This window comes from Oncorhynchus masou, chromosome 29 (genome assembly GCF_036934945.1).
Source record: "Oncorhynchus masou masou isolate Uvic2021 chromosome 29, UVic_Omas_1.1, whole genome shotgun sequence".
Lineage (NCBI taxonomy): Eukaryota > Metazoa > Chordata > Actinopteri > Salmoniformes > Salmonidae > Oncorhynchus > Oncorhynchus masou.
This window is the reverse complement of record NC_088240.1, coordinates 41,945,629-41,971,085: the sequence shown is the minus strand read 5'-3', so window position 1 is coordinate 41,971,085 and position 25,457 is coordinate 41,945,629. Positions and strand designations below refer to the sequence as shown.

Sequence of the window (25,457 nt, the reverse complement as noted above, 5' to 3'; positions counted from 1 at the left end):
CCTTCGTTGTTGTCTTCAGCTGGAGCGGCAACACATATGTATTTTTAATCTTCAGGTAAATAAAACACTGTTTTTTTTATTTTTATGTATAATTATAAATGTCTTCCTCGGACGACTTGTGTGAACGTAGGGTAAACGAAGAGTGAATGTAACACGTGAATACTCACTGTACAACTAAGAGAACAAATATCCACATCTAAAATACTTTGTCCAAGCAATTTGAGAAGCTATTGTTTGTTGAACACCTCTACCATATTTGGCTGCATATTTTCTTTACTCAAACCACAACAAACATCTGAGACTCATGTACATTTCATGAACACAAAAGGCATGTTTTTAACTTCATGATATTTTTCTGGTGGACAGGTCGATCATTCAAAGATATATGTTTTGTTGGGGTTACTGGAGCTTGCTAAAGAGCCATCCATACCAGGTTTGGGAAAGAATCCATCTATCACAATCTGTTAAAAGAAATCAAATCAACATAATAAGTGGGGAACCATTTCAGTGAAAAACAAAATTATATTTTCTATATTTGTATTTCGGTCCCACTTCATACCAAGTGGCTCTGCCTATTAACATGCACAGTACACAGGCAGGTAGAATGTTATGTAGACATTTTTTACATAGCTACTGTAGTTACAAACATGCTTTTTGCATAATTCACACTGTACTTACAAGACATCTGTCATTTAAACACCATGTAAAAATACAGAATGCTAAAGGGATAGTTCACCCAAATTTCAAAATGACTTATTTGTTTCCTTCTATGGACAAGGAGAGACAATTCTCTATGCTTTCATTGTTTACATAGGCACTGCAATGTCACCAACCGCGTACAATAATGTTTTCTTACCAAAAACCAGACACCCAATATTAACATGTTTAAAATTTCACAGCCAAACCATGTTCACTTCAAACCAAGTTATTGAAAAATACAATCTCATGGACTTTGAGATTTTAAAAGGTACACTATCAAATCGATTCATGTCGGATCCTCAAGGGTTTTAAATCTTAAAAGGATTCACAATTTTTTTTCTCCCCAACACAAACACATCACACGCTGTAGACACTTTGAAAAAGTTTGAACAACCAATGACATCTAAATGCTGTTGCCTTCTAAACTCGAAGAAAACAGTTTACGTTGACAAGAGAAAGAGAAACTGCTCCAAATTACTTAATTAGCAAATCTCTCACTGCATGACTCGGGCAAACAATTCTAAAATAAACAATCTTCGCAGTTGACGAGCATCAGGGTCATACAACTGGAGTTTTTTTAAACTCTCTAATTACTGCCATTGAGACCTTGATAATAGCTGTGTACATTACATATACTTTGCCATTACAACATTTGTCAATTACTGTGATACAGTTGATCCTGCCTGCTGACTGCCTGGCAATGAATGAGCCTTATTATTCCATTCTGAGTCGTGTAGAGGCATCTGGGCCTCATTGGCAGCAGTGTTCACTGCCACAGGACCCTGCTCTGGTAATTAGAAAAGCAGCACAGAAAAACTGACCAATGTTCACTGTCGATAAATTTAAAGCTAAGTCTCTTAAACTCTCGATTTGTCCACTCAATCAAGGAGTGATTACGAGTATGGACTTTTTCCCCCCCAATAATATTTTTTATACAAAATTTGTTAAACAATTCTATCTTGCCTAAAGTGATAAAATACTTCAGAAAGATAATAGGCACGAGAAGAAAAGGAAAATAACAAAACAAACCAAGTCAGAACTCTGAGGCTTGTGAAATCTGAAAGAAGATCTACCTAAATCTGCAAAACAGAGGTCCTAGATTTGACACAAAGTCCTAAGATTGATGCAAACGTTTCTCAGGTGACATGAGCAATAGGCCGGGGCTGTGTTCCCCAGTCTGTCTGCACACGTCTTCACGTGTCACACCCATGAGCCCGGAACTGGAACACATCTCGGCTTGGCGTCCTACCTGATGACTGATCATCTTTTCCTGGCTAATGACTGATTATTCAAGCAGATCTCTCACCGCATAAATTAAGAGGGTGGGACATTCTAAGAATTGTTGAGAGAAAAGTACAATAAATTGGTACACAAAAACATTTCCTTATCTGGCAAATGATGTTCATGAGCCAGACCTATGGCTAATATTATATAACAGGCAAGAGAGGAACAAATTGCAAAGCAATCACTGTGGCTGGGCTATATATAGTGCTGTACCACAAAACCAAGCACTATCCTCACACATGGAAGAAGTAGTTCCAGGGACACATAGCTTTGTTTTAGATTGGCACACTGATCATTTTAACGAGCAATACAAAACTTCTCATAACTTTTAAAACACATAGTAAATGGAAAGCCAGTTCATTGATGCAACACTGTTTGAGGTTTTGCGGGTACATGTGGTTTCCTCTCGTTCAGCTCATTATCTACTCATTAGGTCAGGTTATGAGAGAACCAATGGCACCTTTGCTCAAAAGGGCATGGTTGTGGGTTGACACGTTGCCAAAATAAGTGTAACATTTTGTTCCACAAGGGGCATGGCTCCTCCATCAACTTGCCAGAGTTGTGTGTGGAATCTTTGAACTGGATTCCGTGATCGCTAAGCTTCGGCCAGAGAAGGGGGAGGCAATAAGTGTTCTTTCATTGCTACAGGGAGTAGAGGACAAAGGCCAAAGGTCCTTGTCATAACTGGGCTCCAGAGTCCTGCTGCAAAATAACAACAAAGGAAACGGGGGAAAGGGGACTTGCGCTCCATATCTGTCAGGCCACATTAGCCGGGAGATGCACGGCAGGTAGCAGCCACACAACGCCTACCGTGACCAAGCAGAAACTTAACGCTCCACAGCCAACTCAATTACCAGCAGCAAAGCAAATCTCTCTCGCACAGAAGGAGAAAAGGGCATGGACATAGCTGCCCAACAGTCAGCCAACATCACATACTGGCTTGAAATCAAGAGTTCTTGATGCAGCCATTTTACAAGCTTGCTGTCTAGTATTTCTCTTGGGTTTTTCACTTTGTAGTCAGTCACACAGACTGTGGTGGACCTGTTTGTTTTGCAGCTCAACCACCACCTTCCAGAGAGTGGTTCATGCAGACTGTGGAACACACCCAGGTTATGGGGAGAGGGTCTCTGGGACCCCTGGTGTTGGCCAAGACTGGAGGGCAGTGGGAGGACGAGTGGCTGGGTGCCAGTGCAGCCGTGCTATGTCTCTCTATGACGCTAGGCCATCCACATGCACCACGGGCCACAAATTAGACACACCCTATCTTTAATGGTGCCCAGTTTTGCATCACTCATTGTACTCCTGGTTAGGAGAAAATGCCAATCTCAGGGCACTTATTGTAAAGCAATAAGACGTACTTATGGGAGATACGGAAGTCTGAATTGAATCAGTAAAATAGAAATTGGTGTCATTGAGCACTGCAGTGAAGGACAGAACTGCAAGAGCAGCAATATTTAAATCAAGCTTCATGTGGACACCTCCAAGAACAGCTGCCATCAATGTAATTGTCTGCATCTGCATCATTTCCAATTGCCATAAAAAAGACTGTCAACATATATATTTTTATATATTTCCCTTTATTATTTTACCTTAACCCTACTACCCCTCCCCTAACTGGAGTAAACTAATGGACATCTGCACCTAGGCTTCTACTTGCAGCTTATACATACTATATACACTTTATAGACACGGTATATAATAGTTATCTTTTGTTTGTATCTAGTCTCATCCTTCAGCTACCCTCAACCTCTCCCATCTATCTCTGAACACCATCCAGTTTTGATTTCTATTTGCCATCTATATTTAAACTGTACTGTTTCACAAAAGTTCTGGACCTCCATGCATTTTACAGACACAGTATATTTTAAATTATTTATGTTCTTTCTAGTTCCACCCTTCAGCTCCACTCAACCTCTCCCATCTATCTCTGAACACCATCCAGTTTTGATTTCTATTTGACATGTGTTTTTCAACTGTGCTCTTTCACAAAAGTTCTGAACCTTTCTATTCTCAAAGTTTATTTTAAATCAACCCAGCAGTGCTATTTGCAGAGTTAGCTCCAGATAAGTGTTGCAATTCTTCAGCCATTCCTGAACCTGCGACCAAAGACAAGCTACATGTGAACAGTATCAAAACAAATGATCTAATGTTTGTCTCTTCGCAGGCAAAACCTGCAATAAAATACAAATCTTTGTGCTTCACTTATTTAGCATTGTTATGTGACATTTCTGCGGTATAAGAGTGTTGTTTTATCTCCGATGACTGGTTTGGATGGACCAGGGCCATGGCTGAGTGATGCTGGTGTTTGACTGACCTCTGGATGTTCTTGTTGATGGTGGATTGAAAAGCAGGTGGGCCACAGCGTTGGGCCCCAGCGTAGCCATGAGAGCAATCCTGTGATCGGACACCTTGGCTTTCTGCCACACCACCACCTGCAACAACACGCAGCAGCTTATTTTCAGTCCGCCTAAAAAAAGACCACCTGCCGGATCTCACATTCAAAACAGCAGATCCTGATGACCAATCAAAGCCTCTTCTCTAGCACTTCCCGTACCTGTGTGGATCGCTCGGAGAGAGGTTCAACAATAGTCCTACTCGCACGGGACTTGCATTACTATAGAACGTAGGTTATGTAATTATTAACCCCCAGTATGTCTGTTTTTCCCAGAGGATGATTCGGACGGGATTCGTTTTCACCAAACTGTCCCCTGTAATTATTTTTTCCCCCATTATGACGGAAGCCCGGAGGCTGTTCTAGGCATGAGGATATTTCAACTTGTCTAAGGATAGCCTAATAATGGCTTTCACTTGGGAGAATGTCAAAATAACATCAATAAGAACCGTGAACTAACTGCGTGCAGACATTTAATTAACTGACGTTTTTGGCAATTTATCAATTCATTGGCACAATATCATCCGCTTCATCTTTAAAAAGAATAAAAAGCTGATGAGACAAAACAGATCATTCATCTGTAGGGTATGTGCATAGCATTACATTTTAAGCATCCATTTGTTCCCATGTTCTAACCCAAACTGCAAGCAGCACCTGCTAAACACAGTAATACCCCTAAGTATTATCAGAGGACCTTGGAGTCTGCATGCCAAAAAAAACAGTAGGTTATTCTGGCTGGAATTATCACTCTCCTGTCACGTGAAAATGATTGACATGGCATATTCGCACGGGTGTGGTGTTTTGTGCTGTGCACATAATTACATTACCCGACCTCCCCCAGTAAAACTAATCCCGTCCGAATAGGGTTTATGTGTCATCTGTTCTAAAAAGGCCTAAACCAGACCAGAGGGGTTTGGGGATGACTAGAGAACAAGCTACTGTGCGCTGATGCCTATGTCAGGTCACAAACTGTGAGAGCAGTTCGACTGAATAAACGGACCGTACTTCACACCATTCCCAAATCAGCATGTTGTCTGAACATATTATTCAACCCACTGGATCAATGTACACTACATAATGAAAGCAGATACACAGTGACCACAAGGTTACACAATCTTCCTCATCTCTGTGCAACCTCCACCGAGGCTTGGAATCCTCTACTTTTCCTTCATGTCCGATATATGTGAGAGAAAATGAGTCCAACACTAAAAGAGAACACATATTTTCACACCCACGGGTGGGCTTGTCGTTGAAGTGTCCACCAGCAAGTATATCTCCTGGGTGTTGATTTCTGAAAGTATGCTGTCCGCAGCAGCACACGTCTCCGCTATGAAATATGCAATTTGGTGACTGTAAACAGATCACACACAGCACTTGGAGAAGCCATGAAACCCAACACAGGCCGAAGTGCAAAGTTCGGGATACAGATATGCCTCCCATGTGCTGATGCCATGAAATGGGGGCACGCTCCTCCCTTGATGATGTCAGAGTGATTTCAGTGAAAAGTATACAGTGGTGTTATACCTCTGACCTCTTCCCTTAATGTTTCACTCCAAGTGGCCACTGACTGAAAGTGAATCTGGGGTTAAGTCTGCGGCCCAGTGTTCTACAGCTTTCTCTGACGGGTCTTCCTTTCTTCCATAACTCAGCTCCAAAGGCATCCACAGTTCACTAAATATGACTACGGGAGGGAGTGGGTTCAGGTCATGGGAAATTGCACATCTTTTCACTGGCACCACAAAATAATCTCTGTCGTCTGGACAGCGTGCCCGGCAAGAACTAAATGGATTCCTGCACAGCATAAACATGTCAAATTCCCACACAAATGTGGTATACTAATTGGTGTGCTATTAAGTGAGAACCTGTGTAAATAGAACCTGAATTCTCAAGACACTGCAGTGACAGCATAAGCAATGTGTTACTAGTTTTTTTTAACGATAATTCCTTATTTCTCTGCAATACTTTGTCTCACATTTTATCTCCTGGAAAGTTGTGATAAATGATGGAAAAACTACATCTTTACATCGATGCCATATCTAATGAGACTTTACTTTGACAAGCAGAAACCTAGGCAAAATCACGCATTTTCCACAAAATCAATCTCATTCACAAAATTAACCCACCTGTGCTCAATATATGGACAGTTTTGGTGAAAAGAAGTTAAAAGCCCAAGAAATGTTGGAGGAAGGCTTTTTGACATAGATATGAGTTGTGTGGCATGTTAAATACACTGGAACTACTCCAATGACAGTAACTTTTGAAAGACATGGCCCATTGATGAAGCTCTAACTAATAGCTGAGAGCAGTGACAGTGTTCGAGAGAATTGAAAGAGGCGTATGACTAAAGAAAAACGTTTGCTTCACGTTTAAGCCCGATCAACGACAACACTACAGTGTCAAATCATTGATGGCATTAATGACGCTTAAGCAGTGATTAATGGAGTTGGAATGCGGGGATTGGGTTTCACCCATGGAAATGCAGACAGATGAGGACACCTTGTGGTAAGAAGTGTTATTGTGTGCAAAAAGATTAATAAACAGTGAGAACGAAGTTGTACCTTACTGTGAGTGAGGGTGAGTCTCGGCTCTGGTTTTACACTGGCATACGCCATGAGAAGGTCCTGCACCTTCTTCTGCTCCTCCTTGCACTTTTTCGTGTTGGCGCAATACTGCCTCCTTAGTGGGAGATTCTTTAAAAAAGCTTCAGTGCACAGACTGTGGTACCTGAAAAGACATCAAAGCCCATGTCTACCTATAAAATGTTTCTCTGTGACGTATACATAATAAATACCATCAGAAACTGACTCCAATTTCAGTAAAAAGGGAAATGGCAAACCTTGCCCTGGGTGAGGGCTTCTGGGAAACGACCCTGCCCGTGAGGTCAAGCGTGTACTGGGTGCCGACGTTGTCCTCGGCAGTCTTTGTCGTGACAGCTACCTGGTGGGAGACCACGGGGCAAATCTATCACAGCTGCTTATTACCACTTTGGACTTTTTCAAGCAGAATTTAGTGTAAAAGAGAGCTGCTTCTGACCTCTGCCACAGCGCATATGGAGCCCTGGGCCTTTCCTCTGAAGCCATATGTCTCCAGGCCATCGTGGCTGCAGATTTTAGAGGGGTAGTATTTCACAGCCATCACAGCAGTATCAGCAGCTTTTATGCCTAAGCCATTGTCTATAATTTCTATTCGATCCAGACCATAATTCTCCTAAGACACATGAAATACATAAAACAGAGAATGTTCAGTGTTGTCCCTTCAAAGAGCCTTGAAAGCAGATTAGATTTTTTTTTTGTGTCATATTAACAGCTATGTGTTCTAAGTTCTTAAAGCCTCTTTTGTGGATTGATCTGATTATTATATACACCGAGTGTACAAAACATTAAGAACACCTGCTCTTTCCATGAAAGACTGACCAGGTGAATGCTATAATCCCTTATTGATGTCACTGGTTAAATTCACTTCAGTGTAGATGAAGGGGAGGAGGTAGGTTAAAGAAGGATTTTTAAGCCTTGAGACAATTGATGCATGGGTTAGGTATGTGGGGGGTGTTCCTATTAGGAAGGTGTTCCTAATGTTTGGTATACTCAGTGTATGTTAGTGTCCACTCCAGCTCCGTTTCCAATTCAATGAGGTGTAAGTACAAGAAATTATAAATTGTGCTTCAAATAAATTGGGCTCCCCAGTGGCACAGCGGTCTAAGGCACTGCATCTCAGCGCTAGAGGCATCACTACAGACCGTGGTTTGATCCCAGGCTGTATCACAACCAGCCGTGATCGGGAGTCCCATAGGGTGGCGCACCAATGGCCCAGAATTGTGCGGGTTAGTGGAGGGGTAGGCCGTCATTGCCTAGTTAAATGAAGGTTAAATAAATACAAAATAAAAAACATTTGCTTCCTTCCATACAGGCAGGTTTATGTGCTAGAGATACTTGGAGGTCGTTTGATATTGATCATGTGGTGTTCAGTTCCGGGAAAATGTTTTCCTCTTGATAAGTGGATTTGCTTTCCTCTTGGCAATATAGGAGAAGTGTTGGAAATATTAGTCCAATCAAAAGGCTTCACTATGTCCTCAGAGGCTGGCTGTGCTGCCTGAAAGGATTACCGCTGACAGCTCATTAAGAAATGGCTCTGAAGTGGGCAAAGAGTGCACTCATGAGAAAGAACTCAAGTATTCCCCCGTGCCAAGAAAAACAAATTCACAGAGAGAGCAGGTGAGCCGAGCCCACTCGAAATGGGAAAATATCTGAGGAATTCAGATGACATGACCATATGAGTACACTATAACCATTTCTGACAGCATTGGGAGTTGGAGAGAGTGTGTGTATAGTTACATACATTTTATCAGGACATGTTTAACAGGATACCTTTAAGTAGACCTAATTCCAACCAGGGAAAACAAGTAAAATAGCTATGTGCTTTACAATGTGACAATTTCAACATGCCATGAGTGATTTGCATGTGCTTCACTGGCAACACAAAAGGGTGAACACACTTTTTTTTTACCATTTTAATGTAAATTCTCAAGGCACCAGCACCAGTAGTTCCTTCACCACGTTTACCAAAGAGGTGATGACCTCACAGTTGGACAGAATGCACACAGTTTCTGCAGGCAGCGGTTTCATGATTAGCTACTGTTTATGGACACCTGCAATATGGAGAAAGAAAACATTAATGTGACATTGTTGTGCAATGAGCTGTCATTCACAACTGGAGGTTCTAGTCTGGAGTGTCCGGTTAAATTGTGGTTGAGGGCATTTTTAAACTCTCTAAAATTGTTCAATGAGTGAGAATTAGATGTCATTGTTGCAATAGTTTGTGAGTGGGCAACATATACTATCATCTTAAATGGGCATGTTTCATTATCTTGCCATATTAAAATAAAGTACATTGTGCTAATTTACCTTATGTGGACAGTTTGTGATACTACCTTACACAAGCTTGCATTTTCACCCATAAAATTGAGTGGAATTACACAACCTTTTTATCTCAGATTGGTGGTTTTAGTATAAAAGTTTAGTCATTACGATGACATAAGACTGATTGCTTCAAACGGTTCAATATCTTTGGTTTTGTACGTCACGCGCGCTGGGATGTGCAGGATTTAGAACGGGGAGTTAATCAAATTGCCAGGAAATGGCACATAATATTGGGGTTGGGGTCTCTATAAAAGTCGCTGGCCACACACCAATACATGGATTTGACAGTCAATCTTTCACTTAAGTTATCCAACAGAAAAAGTGTTTTGTTCTCTTTTCCATGGTGGCAGCCTCCCGAAATCAACATCTGACATTGCAAAATATAGATATAAGCCTTCTACAGGTCATGAGTGACGTGCATGTGCTTCACTGGCCACACTAAAGGGTGAAATACCAACCATCTATAGGTAATTTCTACCATGTATAGGTTATTTACTTACGTAACGAACCATGTATAGATTATTCCACGTTTCCGTGTGGTCTTTGACTAGTGTTAGTTTAAACAGCGCTACACCCCAAACGTTTTACCCTGTATTCTACTGAATTCAGCGTGATGTCCATAGAAGTTATTAAAGTGTTGCGTTTAAACGTACAGCTTTGGCGACCCACTTGAATCAAAAAGTAGCTAAGCTGTTCGATACAAATTGTCCTCTAACCAGTGACGTCAAATCAAATTGTATTTGTCACTTGTGCCGAATACAAGTGTAGACTTTACCGTGAAATGCTTAATTACGAGCCCTTTCCCAATAATGCAGGTAAAAAGAACTAACATTAACAAATAGATCAACATTTTTAAAAAATAACACAATACCTATATACAAGGAGTACCGGTACGAATCAGTGTACTGGGGTACGAGGTAGTTGGGGTGATTGATTGCGGTAATATACACATTATTCCCAGATTCCATGTATTCTTTTCCAGCTGTGTTAGTTAACAGACCGTGAAACCTCTTCTCCCCCTCTCCCGCAATTGATTTCAACGTGATATCGATGTGTGATTGACAAATAAATGTTGCGTTTCTCTTCCCATTTTGGCGAACCCCCACTCAAAATACATCTAACTGATTGTCTGCAGGTTATGTTCCCCATTCAGAGACTAGTTTTGCGCCTATAGACGGGAGTATCTTCTGACCAGTTTTGTTAGGAGTCACGATACTTGCTCTAAACATTAACACGCATCGTTTGCGGTAGGTTACGTTTTTTTTGGAAACATAAGAAACGCATCTTTTCATATCAGCAAGGAATAATTTTCAAAAAACGAATGGTTAAATTGCTACACACCTTTATTGTGTTAGTGTTCCCACACCGCCAACATCGCTTGTTTACTGAAGACATTGGCGGCTATCTTGCGAGCAACGAACATCTGTGTAAGCGTAACATGGGAGGATGTCTTGCTTGTCAGCTTGTGGATCTGTGCAAAACTGCGACAAGTAAGTTTTTTTTAAGAGTCCTTATTGATAAAGGGCATATCAGCATGTTTCGAAAACCGGGTTGAACGTGACGATTGTTTACTTTTCTAAACGTTAAAACACACCGCGTCGGAATTGTAGTGGAGCCAAAATATGGGCGGATGTAACCGCTGAAAACCTTACATTGCTGTGTTAGTTTCAACAGCGCATTACCCGATTTCCCCTCTAATCGATAATGTTTTATTACCACTTGTCAAAACAGGGTTTTTGGTGCTTGTTTACAATTATTACTATTGTTACACATGTATGTGTAGATGGATAGCAAATTGTATGTTTAAGCTTTCAACATATCAGGATTTGTTTCTGCATACTGGATATTGATTTGGATACGTTACAACTGTGTTTTGTCATTGGGCTATTTATCAAAATGGCTAGTCAACAGGATGCAGCGACGAAAAAATAATTGGTTAAAAAACAACATTTAACTTAAGTTTTAGGAATATGAATTGAACTTAATTTCTAATGGTATTTAATCAGGTAAAAACGGCCGAAGGAGTCCAAAAACTGCTACGATGAATTTACTTGTATGATATACCAGAAATCTCCAAAACATGCCAAGGCTGAGTAGGGTTTAATTAGTTAATTAACCAACGTTACAGCTAACGTTAGTTATAACCTTACCTGCCAATCATTAACTCTTGAAACGAAGAACACATTTACAATACATTATGAATAGTGACTCACTGGTGGGCTGTGTAGTTATTAAACAATATTTATTTGAATTGACAAGGTTATTGCATTTTGCATGATAGCTGTCTCCTCTGCACTTCTTCTTCGGTTGAGTTTGATGGCGGTTGGCATCCAATATGGTGCATTACCGCCCCCAACTGAACTATAGTATAAATTAATTACACTTTGTGATACCAAAGGGGAAAGGGAAAATTAAATATTTTTAATTACCCTACCAACTAACAATACACACATTAAAACCCACCACCATATTCCACTACTTTAACCCGATCAGATCATCAAACTGGGGTCCGCAACATACCCTCTCCCTTGTTATTGCGAGCGTCAACAGATTCAAACCCATCCTCTACTTCCCTCAGTCTTTTCAACCTCCTCCTTCTGAAAATATTCAACATTTCCAATCCGAAAACTTTTAGAGAGAGAGAGAGAGCATTTCTGATTCAGGAAATCCATACAAACTGTTTACCCTATGACAAATTATTACTACTACCAATATTCTTAATACAGATCTCCGAGACAAATGTCAAAGAAAAAACCCAACTCACAGATCTTGGAGAGAGTTACAGGGTCAGGGAGTCAGAGGGCCTATCCTTAGGGAGAAATCCCAAACATCCAGCAGACCCAATCAGGTGAGATGTGTATCGAAACAAAACAACAACAAAAAATTATTACAACAATACACACAAAACAAATAAAATGACAACAACAATACACTTCTTTCCTTTTGATACGAATCACTTCATGATTCAGGCGTCCAAAAAAAACACTGCTAGGTAAATCAAAATAACAAATTAGAATTACAACCCTTTATCTCCGTCTTAAAAATAATTGTATCCCATAGGGTAATTCAAGGAATAGTCAAATAAATTAGAGACAGGTATCCCTCATTCAGATCATACGCTGACCACCATTTTCAACCTCCCCCTGACCCAGTCTGTAATACCTACATGTTTCAAGTAGACCACCATTACCCCTGTGCCCAAGAACGCCAAGGTAACCTGTCTAAATGACTATCGCCCCATAGCACTCACATCTTTAGCCATGAAATGCTTTGAATGGCTGGTCATGGCTCACATCAACACCATTGTCCCAGACCCACTCCAATTCGCATACCACCTCAACAGATCCACAGATGATGCAATCTATTGCACTCCACACTGCCCTCTCCCACCTGGACAAGAGGAATACCTATGTGAGAATGGTGTTAATCGATTACAGCTCCATGTTCAACACCATAGTGCCCTCCAAGCTCATCACTAAGCTCAGGACCCTGGGACTGAACACTTCCCTCTTCAACTGGATCCTAGACTTCCTGACGGGCCGCCCCCGGGTGGTGAGGATAGGCAACAACACTTCCAGCCATGCTGATCCTCAACACGGGGGCCCTTCAAGGGTGCGTGCTTAGTCCCCCCCTGTACTCCCTGTCCACCCATGACTGCATGGCCGTGCATGACTCCAACCCCATTATTAAGTTTGCTGACAACACGACAATGGTAAGCCTGATTAGTGACCTGGCAGTGTGATGCCAGGACAACAACCATGCCCCCATCGACATTGATGGGGCTATAGTGGAGCGGATTGAGAGCTTCAAGTTCCTCAGCGTCCACATAACTAAGGAATAAACATGGTTCACACACACCAACGCAGTCGTGAAGATGGTACGACAACACCTTTTCCCCCTCAGGAGGCTGAAAAGATTTGGCAAGGGCCCTCAGATCCTCAAAACATTACATTTACATTTAAGTCATTTAGCAGACGCTCTTATCCAGAGCGACTTACAAATTGGTGAATTCACCTTCTGACATTCAGTGGAACAGCCACTTACAATAATTCTTATTTTCAATGATGGCCTGGGAACAGTGGGTTAACTGCCCTGTTCAAGGGCAGAACGACAGATTTGTACCTTGTCAGCTCGGGGGTTTGAACTCACAACCTTTCGGGTAGTGGTCCAACGCTCTAACCGCTAGGCCACCCTGCCGCCCCATTATACAGCTGCACCATTGAGAGCATCTTGACTGGCTGCATCATCGCTTGGTATGGCAACTGCTTGGCATCTTACCGCAAGGAGCTACAGAAGGTAGTACATACGGCCCAGTACATCACTGGAGCAAAGCTACCTGCCATCAAGGACCTCTATACAAGGTGGTGTCAGAGTAAGGGGCCTTATGTAAAGTGTTGGTCCTATGTTTTATGAGCTGAAATAAAATATGCCCGAAATTGTCCATACGCACAAAAATATTATTTACTCTCATATTTGTCCACAAATTTGTTTCCATCCCTGATAGTAAGCATTTCTCCTTTGCCAAGATAATCCATCCACCTGGCAGGTGTGGCATATCAAGAAGCTGATTAAACAGCATGATCATTACACAGGTGTACCTTGTGCTGGGGACTAAGGCCACTCTAAAATATGCAGTTTTGTCACAGAACTCAATGACATGTATATCTCAAGTTTTGATGGAGCGTGCAATTTGCATACTGACTGCAGGAATGTCTACCAGAGCTGTTGCCAGAGAATGTAATGTGCATTTATCTACCTTCAGCTGCCTCCAATGTCGTTTTAGAGAATTTAGCAGTACGTCCAACCAACCTTACAACCAAAGACCACGTGTATGGCCTCATGTGGGTGAGTGGTTTGCTGATGTCAACGTGTGAACAGAGTGCCTCGTGATGGTTGTAGGGTTATGGTATGGGCAGGCATAAGCTACGGACAATGAACACAAGTGCATACTCACCAGACATGTCACCCATTGAGCATGTTTGGGATTCTCTGGATTGACGTGTACGACAGCCTGTTTCAGTTCCCGCCAATATTTTTACATTTACATTTAAGTCATTTGGCAGACGCTCTTATCCAGAGCGACTTACAAATTGGTGAATTCACCTTATGACAATATCCAGCAACTTCGCACAGCCATTGAAGAGGAGTGGGACAACGTTCCACAGGTCACAATCAACAGCCTGATCAATTCTATGCGAAGGAATGTGTGTCGCTGCATGAGGAAAATGGTGGTCACACCAGATACTGACTGGTTTTTATGATCCCCGGCCCTACCTTTTTTTCTTTTTAAGGTATCTGTGACCAACAGATGCATATCTGTATTGTATTCCCAGTCATGTGACATCCATAGTTTAGGGCCTAAGGAATTTATTTAAATTGACTGATTTCCTTATATGAACTGTAACTTAGTAAAATTCTTGTGTGTTGCGTTTATATTTTTTGTTCAGTATACATACAGTGCCTTCAAAAAGTATTCAGACCCCTTGACTTTTTCCACATTTTGTTACGTTACATCCTTGTTCTAAAATGGATTAAATAAAACATTGCCCTCATCAATCTCCACACAATACCCCATAATGACAAAGCGAAAACAGCGGTCTAAGGCACTGCATCTCAGTGCTTGAGGAATCACTACAGACCCAGGTTTGATTCCAGACTGTATCACAACCAGCCGTGATTGGGAGTCCCATAGGGTGGCGCACATTTGGTCCAGTGCTGTCATTGTAAATACGAATTTGTTCTTAACTGACTTGCCTAGTTAAGGTAAAAAAAATATATATATATTTGAGATCAGGTCCCCAAGAACAGTGGCCTCCAATCATTCTTAAATGGAAGAAGTATGGAATCACCAAGACTCTTCCTCGAGCTGGCCTCCCAGTCAAATGGAGAAATCGGGGGAGAAGGGCCTTGGTCAGGGAGGTGACTAAAAACCCAGTGGTCATTCTGATAGAGCTCCAGAGTTCCTCTGTGGAGATGGGAGAACCTTCCAGAAGGACAACCATCTCTGCAGCACTCCACCAATTACGCTTTTATGGTAGAGTGGCCAGAGGGAAGCCACTCCTCAGTAAAAGGCACCTAACAGCCTGCTTGAAGTTTGCCAAAAGGCACCTGAAGACTCTCAGACCATGAGAAACCAGATTATCTGGTCTGATGAAACCAGATTGAACTATTTGTGCAGATGTAAAACCTGTGGAAGTAGATAGAGTGGTGGTTGACTGATCCGTATGGTAGATGAAGTGAAGAAATTCTGTTCATCCATACTTGTTTTCTTTGATTAAGAGTCTCTCCCTTCTCATGTCAAGTTGGGCTATGTGAGATACCCTGTAGGAGACTTTGTGCACAAACCCCTTCTGTGCCATAAATGCAAAATATTTGGTAATGTGTCAAGCGTATGCATATGGGAAGAGTATTGAATTGTGGTGGCGAACATGCGCTCAAATTTCTGGATTGCTCTGTTGGGTTTAGGAGACAGAGGTGGCAAGAATAAGGGCTGTCCAGCGTGAGAAGAGTTGAAGGAGCAAGTGGCGTTGAAGATGCAGTGGTAATTGGGGCTGCACCAGTGAAAGTTTACCTGCAATCAAGGGATCCTGATATATTACATGTGGAAAAAGGTGGACTTTGTAGCATTTATTGCAATGGTCATGGACTGCATAGCACAAACAAAGAAGAAATCAGGAAAAAATTGAATAATCGTGAGCACAGCTGAACGCTTTTTGGGACTCAGTGAGTTTACAGCAGAGGTATTGCAAGAAATCCTGTCAAAGGAGGATCTGCCCTCACATGCCCCTGAGCCTTTGTAGGGATGTGACTTGAATTGGAATGTGACTGAAGGAGTGTGATGTTTTTTTCTTATTTTTTTTCTACAATAGATTTTTTTCAACAATAGATGTTTTCCTATAGTTTACCACCCATACAGTAGGTGGCGACATGCACCTCTAACGAATTTTGGTGGACCGCCATAATACCATTGAAGAAGAACTGCGTCAAAGTTAACTATATTGCTCACTAGTCGCTAGCGGACAGGTTCAGTCAACAACAGCACGACTGGCCTTCTGCACTGCCACGTTTAAAAACAGATTCATAACAAGGTACTCCAGTAAGTATATTGCCATATCTATGTGTTGACTGTTCAAGTATTTGATAACACTAGCTATTGGTATGCAAATGTTGTCACCTAACTATCTAACGTTACAGTAACTAGATATTCCTAGCTTATCACCAAAATGGCTAGCTAGGAAGTTAGCTATTCAACTGGTGTTTCAAGCATACTTGACTTACTAACATTAGCTGGAGTTTGGCTGAATCATTAATAGCTGGGACTTACACAAATGTGAACATAATGCAAAGTAAGCTAACTAGCTAGCTAGAAATATGATAAATGAATGTCAATGAATTACAAGGCATCTCACTTAGCATAGGTAACTAGCAAGCCCAATTTTAAGAGCAGGGATCATGTTGAATTCACCTTTTTTTTAAGAATCACACTTATCTAGGGAAAGTTGTAGTTAACTTCTGATCACACAGGCTTGGCTCGGGAAAGTTGTTTAATGTTGACGCCGCTGTCTGCTACCTGAGGTTAGTGAGTTGCTTTTCGTGCCTTGATCTTTTCTGTCTCAAACGAAGTTCGCAAGTGTTGCCAAGCATTGCTGCTGCACTTTTCTGAGCCTCCGTGCAGCTGCTTATGAATGCATTCCCTTCTTAGGACAGTTTTACGTGAATAGCTTGGTTTCCCATTATAGGCTTGAAAACGAACATGCCACACGCTTTCACGAAACGGCTGAGATACAAGCTAACCAGCAAAGGAGTTACATAAACATGCATTACTTGCCCACTGGCGTATTTATTTTCCCAGCATTATCAAGAGCTTGAGAAATCTTAGACTGTATGACGCAACCTCGAACTTTCAATCTCTTGTCAAGCAATTGGTCTGAAAAGCAACTCTTAAGACAATTGAAGTCCAAATCGGTTACTCATGTCATGTTGTGAAAAGCTTTCTTTGATTTGCCTGTAAACAGCGGTAGGTATTGTTGTGCAAGAAAGGTGAAAGTGTACTACATAAGCAGATCATGTTCATAATATTTGCATAATAATTTCTTGTACCTTCAGGCTATGACCTTTTTGTGTATTGCAATGCAGCAAGGAATTATGTTGTAGTCCTGAAGCAAATGGCTCCCTGTTGGGGTTAATTTTGAATGTCTTGTTTTTGTGTTATGTTTTTCAAAGGACTAATGCATGTTCATCAATAACATAATCCACTTGTTCACAGAAACAAAATGAATGTTGGTGTAGCCCACAGTGAGGTGAACCCCAACACTCGGGTCATGAACAGTCGAGGGATCTGGCTGACCTATGCCCTCGGTGTTGGAATGCTTCACATTGTGCTCTTGAGCATACCCTTCTTCGGTGTACCTGTGGTGTGGACTCTCACAAATGTTATACACAATTTTGTAAGTAATTTTTCTTCTCATGAGTACATTTGTGTTGACCCCATTTTGAGTGCTTTTATCACCTATTATTACTTGGGACAATATCCGTATTGCAATTAAAACATGAAAATACCAAATTTTGGTCCTTTTTAAAAACCTGCTGTGTGTAAAATATTGTGTGCTATGGCTTGGAAAATAAATTAAATGTGACTGGATGACACTGTTTGTTTCCAACATTAGGGCTGTTTTCCTAAAGAAGTTCAATCTATTTGTTTCCTTGCCACAATACTAACGAATGTTGCGGTATTGTCCCAGCCCTAATTATTCTAATGTAGTTATTATGGATCCCCATTAGCTGCTGCCTTCCTGGGGTCCTGCAAAATCTAAGGAATGACCTCATGTCCACAGTGCCAGGTGTTATAAAGAAACTAAGTGAATACCCAGAACATACTAACTCCCATTGTCCCACTTATGAGAAAGTAGTTTAAGTATCAGTCCTGTGTTGTGGTAATTATGACATGCTTTGGTCAGCAGTTTTCACACGCGCTCAGCTTCTTATAAATAATGTTTTAATCATTGCTATGGGAACGACATCTTCAACGCACATTCTAATGAACTCGCACACCGAATCAGCGTATTCGTCAATGTTGTTATCTGACGCAATACGAAACATGTCCCAGTCCACGTGATGGAAGCAGTCTTGGAGTGTGGAGTCAGCTTGGTCGGACCAGCGTTGGACAGACCTCAGCGTGGGAGCTTCTTTTTTTAGCTTTTGTCTGTAGGCAGGTATCAGCAAAATGGAGTCGTGGTCAGCTTTTCCGAAAGGAGGGCGGGGCAGGGCCTTATATGCGTCGCGGAAGTTAGAATAACAGTGATCCAAGGTTTTTCCACCCCTGGTTGCGCAATCGATATGTTGATAAAATTTAGGGAGTCTTGTTTTCAGATTAGCCTTGTTAAAATCCCCAGCAACAATGAATGCAGCCTCCGGATAAATGGTTTCCAGTTTGCAAAGAGTTAAATAAAGTTCATTCAGAGCCATCGATGTGTCTGCTTGGGGGGGGATATATACGGCTGTGATTATAATCGAAGAGAATTCTCTTGGTAGATAATGCGGTCTACATTTGATTGTGAGGAATTCTAAATCAGGTGAACAGAAGGATATCAGTTCCTGTATGTTTCTTTCATTGCACCATGCCTCGTTAGCCATAAGGCATACACCCCCACCCCTCTTCTTACCAGAAAGGTGTTTGTTTCTGTCGGCGCGATGCGTGGAGAAACCCGTTGGCTGCACCGCTTCGGATAGCGTCTCTCCAGTGAGCCATGTTTCCGTGAAGCACAGAACGTTAGTCTCTGATGTCCCTCTGGAATGCTACCCTTGCTCGGATTTCATTAACCTTGTTGTCAAGAGACTGGACATTGGCAAGAAGAATGCTAGGAAGTGGGGCACGATGTGCCAGTCTCCGTGGTCTGACCAGAAGACCGCCTCGTTTCCCTCTTTTTCGGAGTCGTTTTTTTGGGTCGCTGCATGCGATCCATTCCGTTGTCCTGTTTGTAAGGCAGAACACAGGATCCGCGTCGCGAAAAACATATTCTTGGTCGTACTGATGGTGAGTTGACGCTGATCTTATATACAGTAGTTCTTCTCGACTGTATGTAATGAAACCTAAGATGACCTGGGGTACTAATGTAAGAAATAACACGTAAAAAAAACAAAAAACTGCATAGTTTCCTAGGAACGCGAAGCGAGGCGGCCATCTCTGTCGGCGCCGGAAGTGTAAAAGGGTAGGTAACATCTCCTCCCCGCTGATCCTCAACACTGGGGCCCCACAAGGGTGCGTTCTGAGCCCTCTCCTGTACTCCCTGTTCACCCACGACTGCGTGGCCACGCACGCCTCCAACTCAATCATCAAGTTTGCGGACGACACAACAGTGGTAGGCTTGATTACCAACAACGACGAGACGGCCTACAGGGAGGAGGTGAGGGCCCTCGGAGTGTGGTGTCAGGACAATAACCTCACACTCAACGTCAACAAAACTAAGGAGATGATTGTGGACTTCAGGAAACAACAGAGGGAACACCCCCCTATCCACATCGATGGAACAGTAGTGGAGAGAGTTGCAAGTTTTAAGTTCCTCGGCATACATATTACAGACAAACTGAATTGGTCCACTCACACAGACAGCATCGTGAAGAAGGCGCAGCAGCGCCTCTTCAACCTCAGGAGGCTGAAGAAATTCGGCTTGTCACCAAAAGCACTCACAAACTTCTACAGATGCACAATCGAGAGCATCCTGGCGGGCTGTATCACCGCCTGGTACGGCAACTGCTCCGCCCTCAACCGTAAGGCTCTCCAGAGGGTAGTGAGGTCTGCACAACGCATCACCGGGGGCAAACTAACTGCCCTCCAGGACACCTACACCACCCGATGTTACAGGAAGGCCATAAAGATCATCAAGGACATCAACCACCCGAGCCACTGCCTGTTCACCCCGCTATCCTCCAGAAGGCGAGGTCAGTACAGGTGCATCAAAGCTGGGACCGAGAGACTGAAAAACAGCTTCTATCTCAAGGCCATCAGACTGTTAAACAGCCACCACTAACATTGAGTGGCTGCTGCCAACACACTGACACTGACTCAACTCCAGCCACTTTAATAATGGGAATTGATGGGAAATGATGTAAATATATCACTAGCCACTTTAAACAATGCTACCTTATATAATGTTACTTACCCTACATTATTCATCTCATATGCATACGTATATACTGTACTCTATATCATCGACTGCATCCTTATGTAATACATGTATCACTAGCCACTAACTATGCCACTTTGTTTACATACTCATCTCATATGTATATACAGTAGATGGTATTGAGTACAGTATCTTGCCTATGCTGCTCTGTACCATCACTAATTCATATATCCTTATGTACATATGCTTTATCCCCTTACACTGTGTATAAGACAGTAGTTTAGGAATGGTTAGTTAGATTACTTGTTGGTTATTACTGCATTGTCGGAACTAGAAGCACAAGCATTTCGCTACACTCGCATTAACATCTGCTAACCATGTGTATGTGACAAATAAAATTTGATTTGAAATACAGTTCAGGTTCTATCGCAGCTCTGTCTTTTAAATGTTTACATTTAAGTCATTTAGCAGATGCTCTTATCCAGAGCGATTTAGTCGTTAGTGCATACTTTTCATATTTTTTTCCCTTCTCCGTACTGGTCCCCATAACTCTGGCGCTGCAAGTGCCTTGCTCTACCAACTGAGCCACACGGGACCATGGAAAGATGAATTCTCTATTCTTGAAAAAAACCGAAAAGACACAGCTGTGCTGCAACATCTACCCTCAGTCCCTGGCACACCATTTGCTACTTTAAAATGTGTTTGTCTTGTCTTAGTGGACTGTCACTCACCATTGAGACTTGGACTCATTCCCTGTATGTCTGTCTTCCAGGGGATGTATGTCTTCATGCATGCAGTGAAAGGCACTCCGTTTGAGACCCCAGACCAAGGCAAAGCCCGGCTCCTGACACATTGGGAACAGTTGGACTACGGCGTGCAGTTCACATCATCCAGAAAATTCTTCACTATCTCCCCAATCGTTTTGTACGTAGCCTTCCGTCATTTAGAACAAGAGGTTACATTTTTTTGTACATTTAGCTTTAGATACCCACTTAGCATCCAGTGCAAAAGTAATTGTAAACTGTATGGGGCAGTTTCCTGAACACATTAAGCCAAGTATTGGTCTGAAAAGCACTTAAATGGAGGTCTTCCATTGAGATTGTGTTTTAGTCCCGGACTAGGCTTCATTTGTGACTGGGAAAACGGCCCTATAAATGCTAATTGTTGACCATGTTGCAGATATCTTAATTGACACATTTGCTAACTTTTTATTTTTTATCCCCCTAGATATTTTCTTGCAAGCTTCTACACAAAGTACGACACAATACACTTTGTCATAAACACTGCGTCCCTTTTGAGCGTGCTGATCCCCAAATTGCCACAACTACATGGAGTCCGAATCTTTGGCATCAACAAGTATTAATCTGAGTGTTAAGAGGGTCAGTGGTGTGTGACCAACTCTCAAAGGAGCTCTTGCCTCATAGCAAGATGAATAGTTAACCCTATGTACTCTGTACCACTGGAGTGTGTACTAAGCAGTTTTGTACAGTACGTGCAATTATCACTCATTGTTTAGATACGTCAGGTTAAACTGTAGTGGGAGAATGAGAGAGAATGCCATGTGCATTACTAACTTAAGTAAATATTTAATGTTGTATTTTTTTGATCTGCATAGACCTGGGCTGGCCCAGGGTTCAAACGTGGGCCTTTTTTTTGTTCTGTTTTGTTTTTTTGTTATTTGCCCTCACTTCACACATTGACATGGACTGCGTTCCTTGTCACAATGTATTTTTCTGTTCTTAACTGGAAGCCTTAAAAATACCAGATGTATTTTTAAATATGATTTCTTCATAAAAGTAGGGGCCTATGGTTCATTGTTTGACACACACTTAAGATTGACACCCTTCTAAAAATGATTACTGGAAAAAAACTGGGGCCTTAGAACCGTTGCATAAATTTTACACTAAATCTGCATGCGCCATTTCTGAAGTCTGTGCACGCACAAATATTGAGATTTATAAAATTGGCACGTGCCAATCATACGCATGTTTCCCCTTAGAAATCAGACCTGTCGTAAAACTGCGTGCGTGAACAAGCATTATAACTTCGCCTGAAAAACGCCCCATCGTTCACCTTTTATGGTGACAATAGTGCCATTACTTACTTTGGAAGTATTGGAATTAGGCAAAGACCATATCTGGAAATGGCGAACGTGATCAAATGTTTTTGGAGGTGTTGGCAGAATGTTTTCTTTTGCAGTGACAGTTGCGGTAGCCTATCTGACTGTTTCTGGAAGACAAACATTTGCTAATTGTCGTGGACCTGTAAACAGATTTGAATTAATTCAATCATGTTTGGCTTTTGACTTTTTCCCCTAATCTAAATATGGTGCACTGCCCCCAAGTTCTGAAATTGACTCCTTGAAATAGAAATAAGCTAGTAGGCCTAATTAGTGGTAGCTGACACACACTTCAATGCAAAATATCAACCTGTCTGCTCACCTGTTTAAATTCAGCTGTATGTTATAAACCACGCTCCCTTTCAGATGAATAGAGCAAAAAAATTAATTATACTTGCCTATATTAATAGGCCCAATTAAATGAGAATTTGTTGTATGGCTGCTTCAGGAAAATGAACTCATGGCCAGAAAAGGTGAGCAATTTAATTTGCAATAGTTGTGTATAAATGCAATGTTTTTCTCGGAATTTGACATTAGTGTTCAGCCGTGTCTCACAAACGTCAACGGGAAGATCCTAACTTGTATGAAACCATCAGTCAGAAAAGGTGAGGAATTTATTCTACAATGGTCATGTAATTGAGGTAAAGAATAAATCTATTTCTATAATTTTTGCTCTTCTCACTAATGGTAAATGATTGCATCTTATTACATTTAGCGAGGCCTACCTGTTTTTTTTGTGTTTAAAAAAAAAATCATTTTTTGTTATAAGTGTCATTATGTATTCCTGCACAAGTCCACTACTAGGCTACTTCTGCCTTCTTACAATGCAATACTGAAACCACTAGAAACTCTGCGTACGCATGGTCTCAAGCAGCAGTGGCGAACTAATTGTGCCCCGGGGGCAGCATTTGGTTTTCAACGAGTTCCAGAGGGCTACAATGAAAATGTTATATTGATCCTTGCCATCAAAATTAGCACACACAAGTCCTATATTCAGTTTTTGAATTTAATGCTCCCTGACTGTCTTGTGATTTATTAGTGAGATGGACAGTCAAGAAACTGTATGAATGTAGGTCCATTGACTGCACAGTGATTAGTGAGCTGGACAGTCAAACTATATAAATATAGGTTTATTATAATTAAAATTTTAAAGTATATTGAGTTGTTTTTACTGGGACCACCTTTGTGAGCTGTATGTTTGGCACCCCTGGTCTAAAGTTTGCGGGAGGATAAGCACATCAAGTTACATTTTTATTAATGCCAACTTGTGTGAATACTGGCACATGCATATTTTGTGTGTATGTGACACTTGAGGCCCCTGAACAATATGAAATACTAATTTAGCATGATTTCCTTTGTATATTAATAATTTATCCTTGTTACTCAATCATATAGGGCAGGCATTTTTGCAGTGTATATAGCTTGTCTGTATAGGTTCATGTCTTATGTGAAGATCAGATGATTTGTCATAAGATGTTAAGTGTTGTCAGATAATTGTTTACTGAGACAGGTCTATGGTATGGCTATGTACCTACACATGACTGCCAAAATAAAATAAACACTTGAGTAAATGAGAGATGTAAAGTATATTGAAAGTGGGTGCTTCTGTGCAGCTGTGGTTCCGGAGTTAATTAAGCAATTAAAATCTCATCATGATTAGGGTCATATAAAATGCCCAGTTTCCCATTATTTCAGCTACCATGGCTAGAAGAGATCGGTGACTTTAAAGAGGGGTCTCAAAGGAGCATAGGTGGTTTAAAGTGTGTGTGTCACCAGCTCTCAACTCAATTGAACACTTCTGGGAGAGTCTGGAGTGGTGCCTGAGACAGCATTTTCCACCATCAAAACACCAAATGGTGGAATTTCTCAGGAAGAATGGTGCCGCGTCTCAATCCTCGTGGTGATGTTAAATATTAGTGATGACGATATTACTGTGCAATGTAGATGTTCTGTTTTCACCTGAGATTGCATAACAACTCGTATGTTGATGTAGTGTCCATCGGTTATGAATGTTTCAACCTGTGAAGTTGTGCTTTTATGTCAGTTCCTGGCTTCAAAGGGCACCAAAAACAACATTAACATGAGTTTTGGCGGTTCTGCTGCCACAGAAACAGACCCTGGGTCTGTTCTAATGTGTCTAATCTCAGTTAACCCAGAGGTAAAACATCATGTAGTTTGGGCAACTGATCGTCACACGGGAGAGTATAACACAACAAATTCAGTTCCTGTGATTTTACTAACAGATCTCAGTTTATTTTAGTACTATGTATGGCAACTCCGTTAGCTAACAGAAATTGTTAAACGAAACACCTTGCCAAACAACCAGCATGTTTTTCAAATTTCCAAGGAAAGATTCCAGTGGTCATGTGAATTTCATCTGCTCCGATTGGATGAAACAGGCCGCACTGCCATATGGGATGAGTAGTTTATTTGCCCCCTAACTGGTATGTAGTCTTGTACCCTTAACTTTTCTGCCATATCACTTTTTTTGTTACAATTTCTAGTCTTTTTGATGAATGGTTCACCTTGGAGATTTTTGTATCTATTCCACTTGACAAGCATTTTGTTGAAATTTGCATGCTAAAAACAAGTGGGTGTGTCAGTTCCGGAACCATAACTGTGTAAAGAGTGGCATGGTGGCATAACGCCCTTTTAAGACACTTTATGTTGGTGTTTCCTTTTATTTTGTCAGTTGCCTGTATATTCATGTAGATGTACTTGTTTAGGATATGAATATCTCCTGGAGGCTACTATTAAGACAACCAAACAAAAACAGGACTACCTATGTCTTATCCACGGTATTCTTGGAGCTTTTGTCAGCCCTTGTACCTAACATCATTAAAACATTTATGCCCCGAAAGCAGCATGTGTGTCTTAACTGGATGAAATCTCATGGGAAATGGATGGGAACCATATTGACGATA

The 25,457-nt window shown here is 41.5% G+C and overlaps 1 protein-coding gene and 1 pseudogene across 2 annotated transcripts; one reads left to right on the top strand and one right to left on the bottom strand.

Moving 5' to 3' along the window:
* LOC135519611 (PMS1 protein homolog 1-like) overlaps positions 1-10,709 on the bottom strand; it is a 56,566-nt pseudogene extending 45,857 nt beyond the window's left edge.
* Positions 10,710-16,292: 5,583 nt separating this feature from the next.
* On the top strand, positions 16,293-25,393 carry LOC135519736 (ORM1-like protein 1). 2 transcript variants are annotated; one of them, XM_064944966.1, is made up of 4 exons: positions 16,293-16,379; positions 17,558-17,738; positions 21,187-21,338; positions 21,642-25,393. In XM_064944966.1, the coding sequence occupies exons 2-4, from the start codon at positions 17,565-17,567 to the stop codon at positions 21,775-21,777; spliced, it is 462 nt and encodes a 153-aa protein (XP_064801038.1). In that variant the 5' UTR covers positions 16,293-16,379; positions 17,558-17,564; the 3' UTR covers positions 21,778-25,393. The 2 variants fall into 2 exon arrangements, with proteins under 2 accessions (XP_064801038.1, XP_064801037.1); XM_064944965.1 differs by having other exon boundaries at positions 16,293-16,387.
* The last annotated feature ends 64 nt before the right edge of the window (positions 25,394-25,457 follow it).

Excerpts from the sequence above, each read along its gene's own strand:
- LOC135519736 (XM_064944966.1), top strand. The coding sequence starts at position 17,565 with ATGAATGTTGGTGTAGCCCACAGTGAGGTGAACCCCAACACTCGGGTC. Across the intron at positions 17,739-21,186 it reads CAAATGTTATACACAATTTT|GGGATGTATGTCTTCATGCA; the intron begins GTAAGTAATTTT and ends TCTGTCTTCCAG. Across the intron at positions 21,339-21,641 it reads ACTATCTCCCCAATCGTTTT|ATATTTTCTTGCAAGCTTCT; the intron begins GTACGTAGCCTT and ends TTATCCCCCTAG.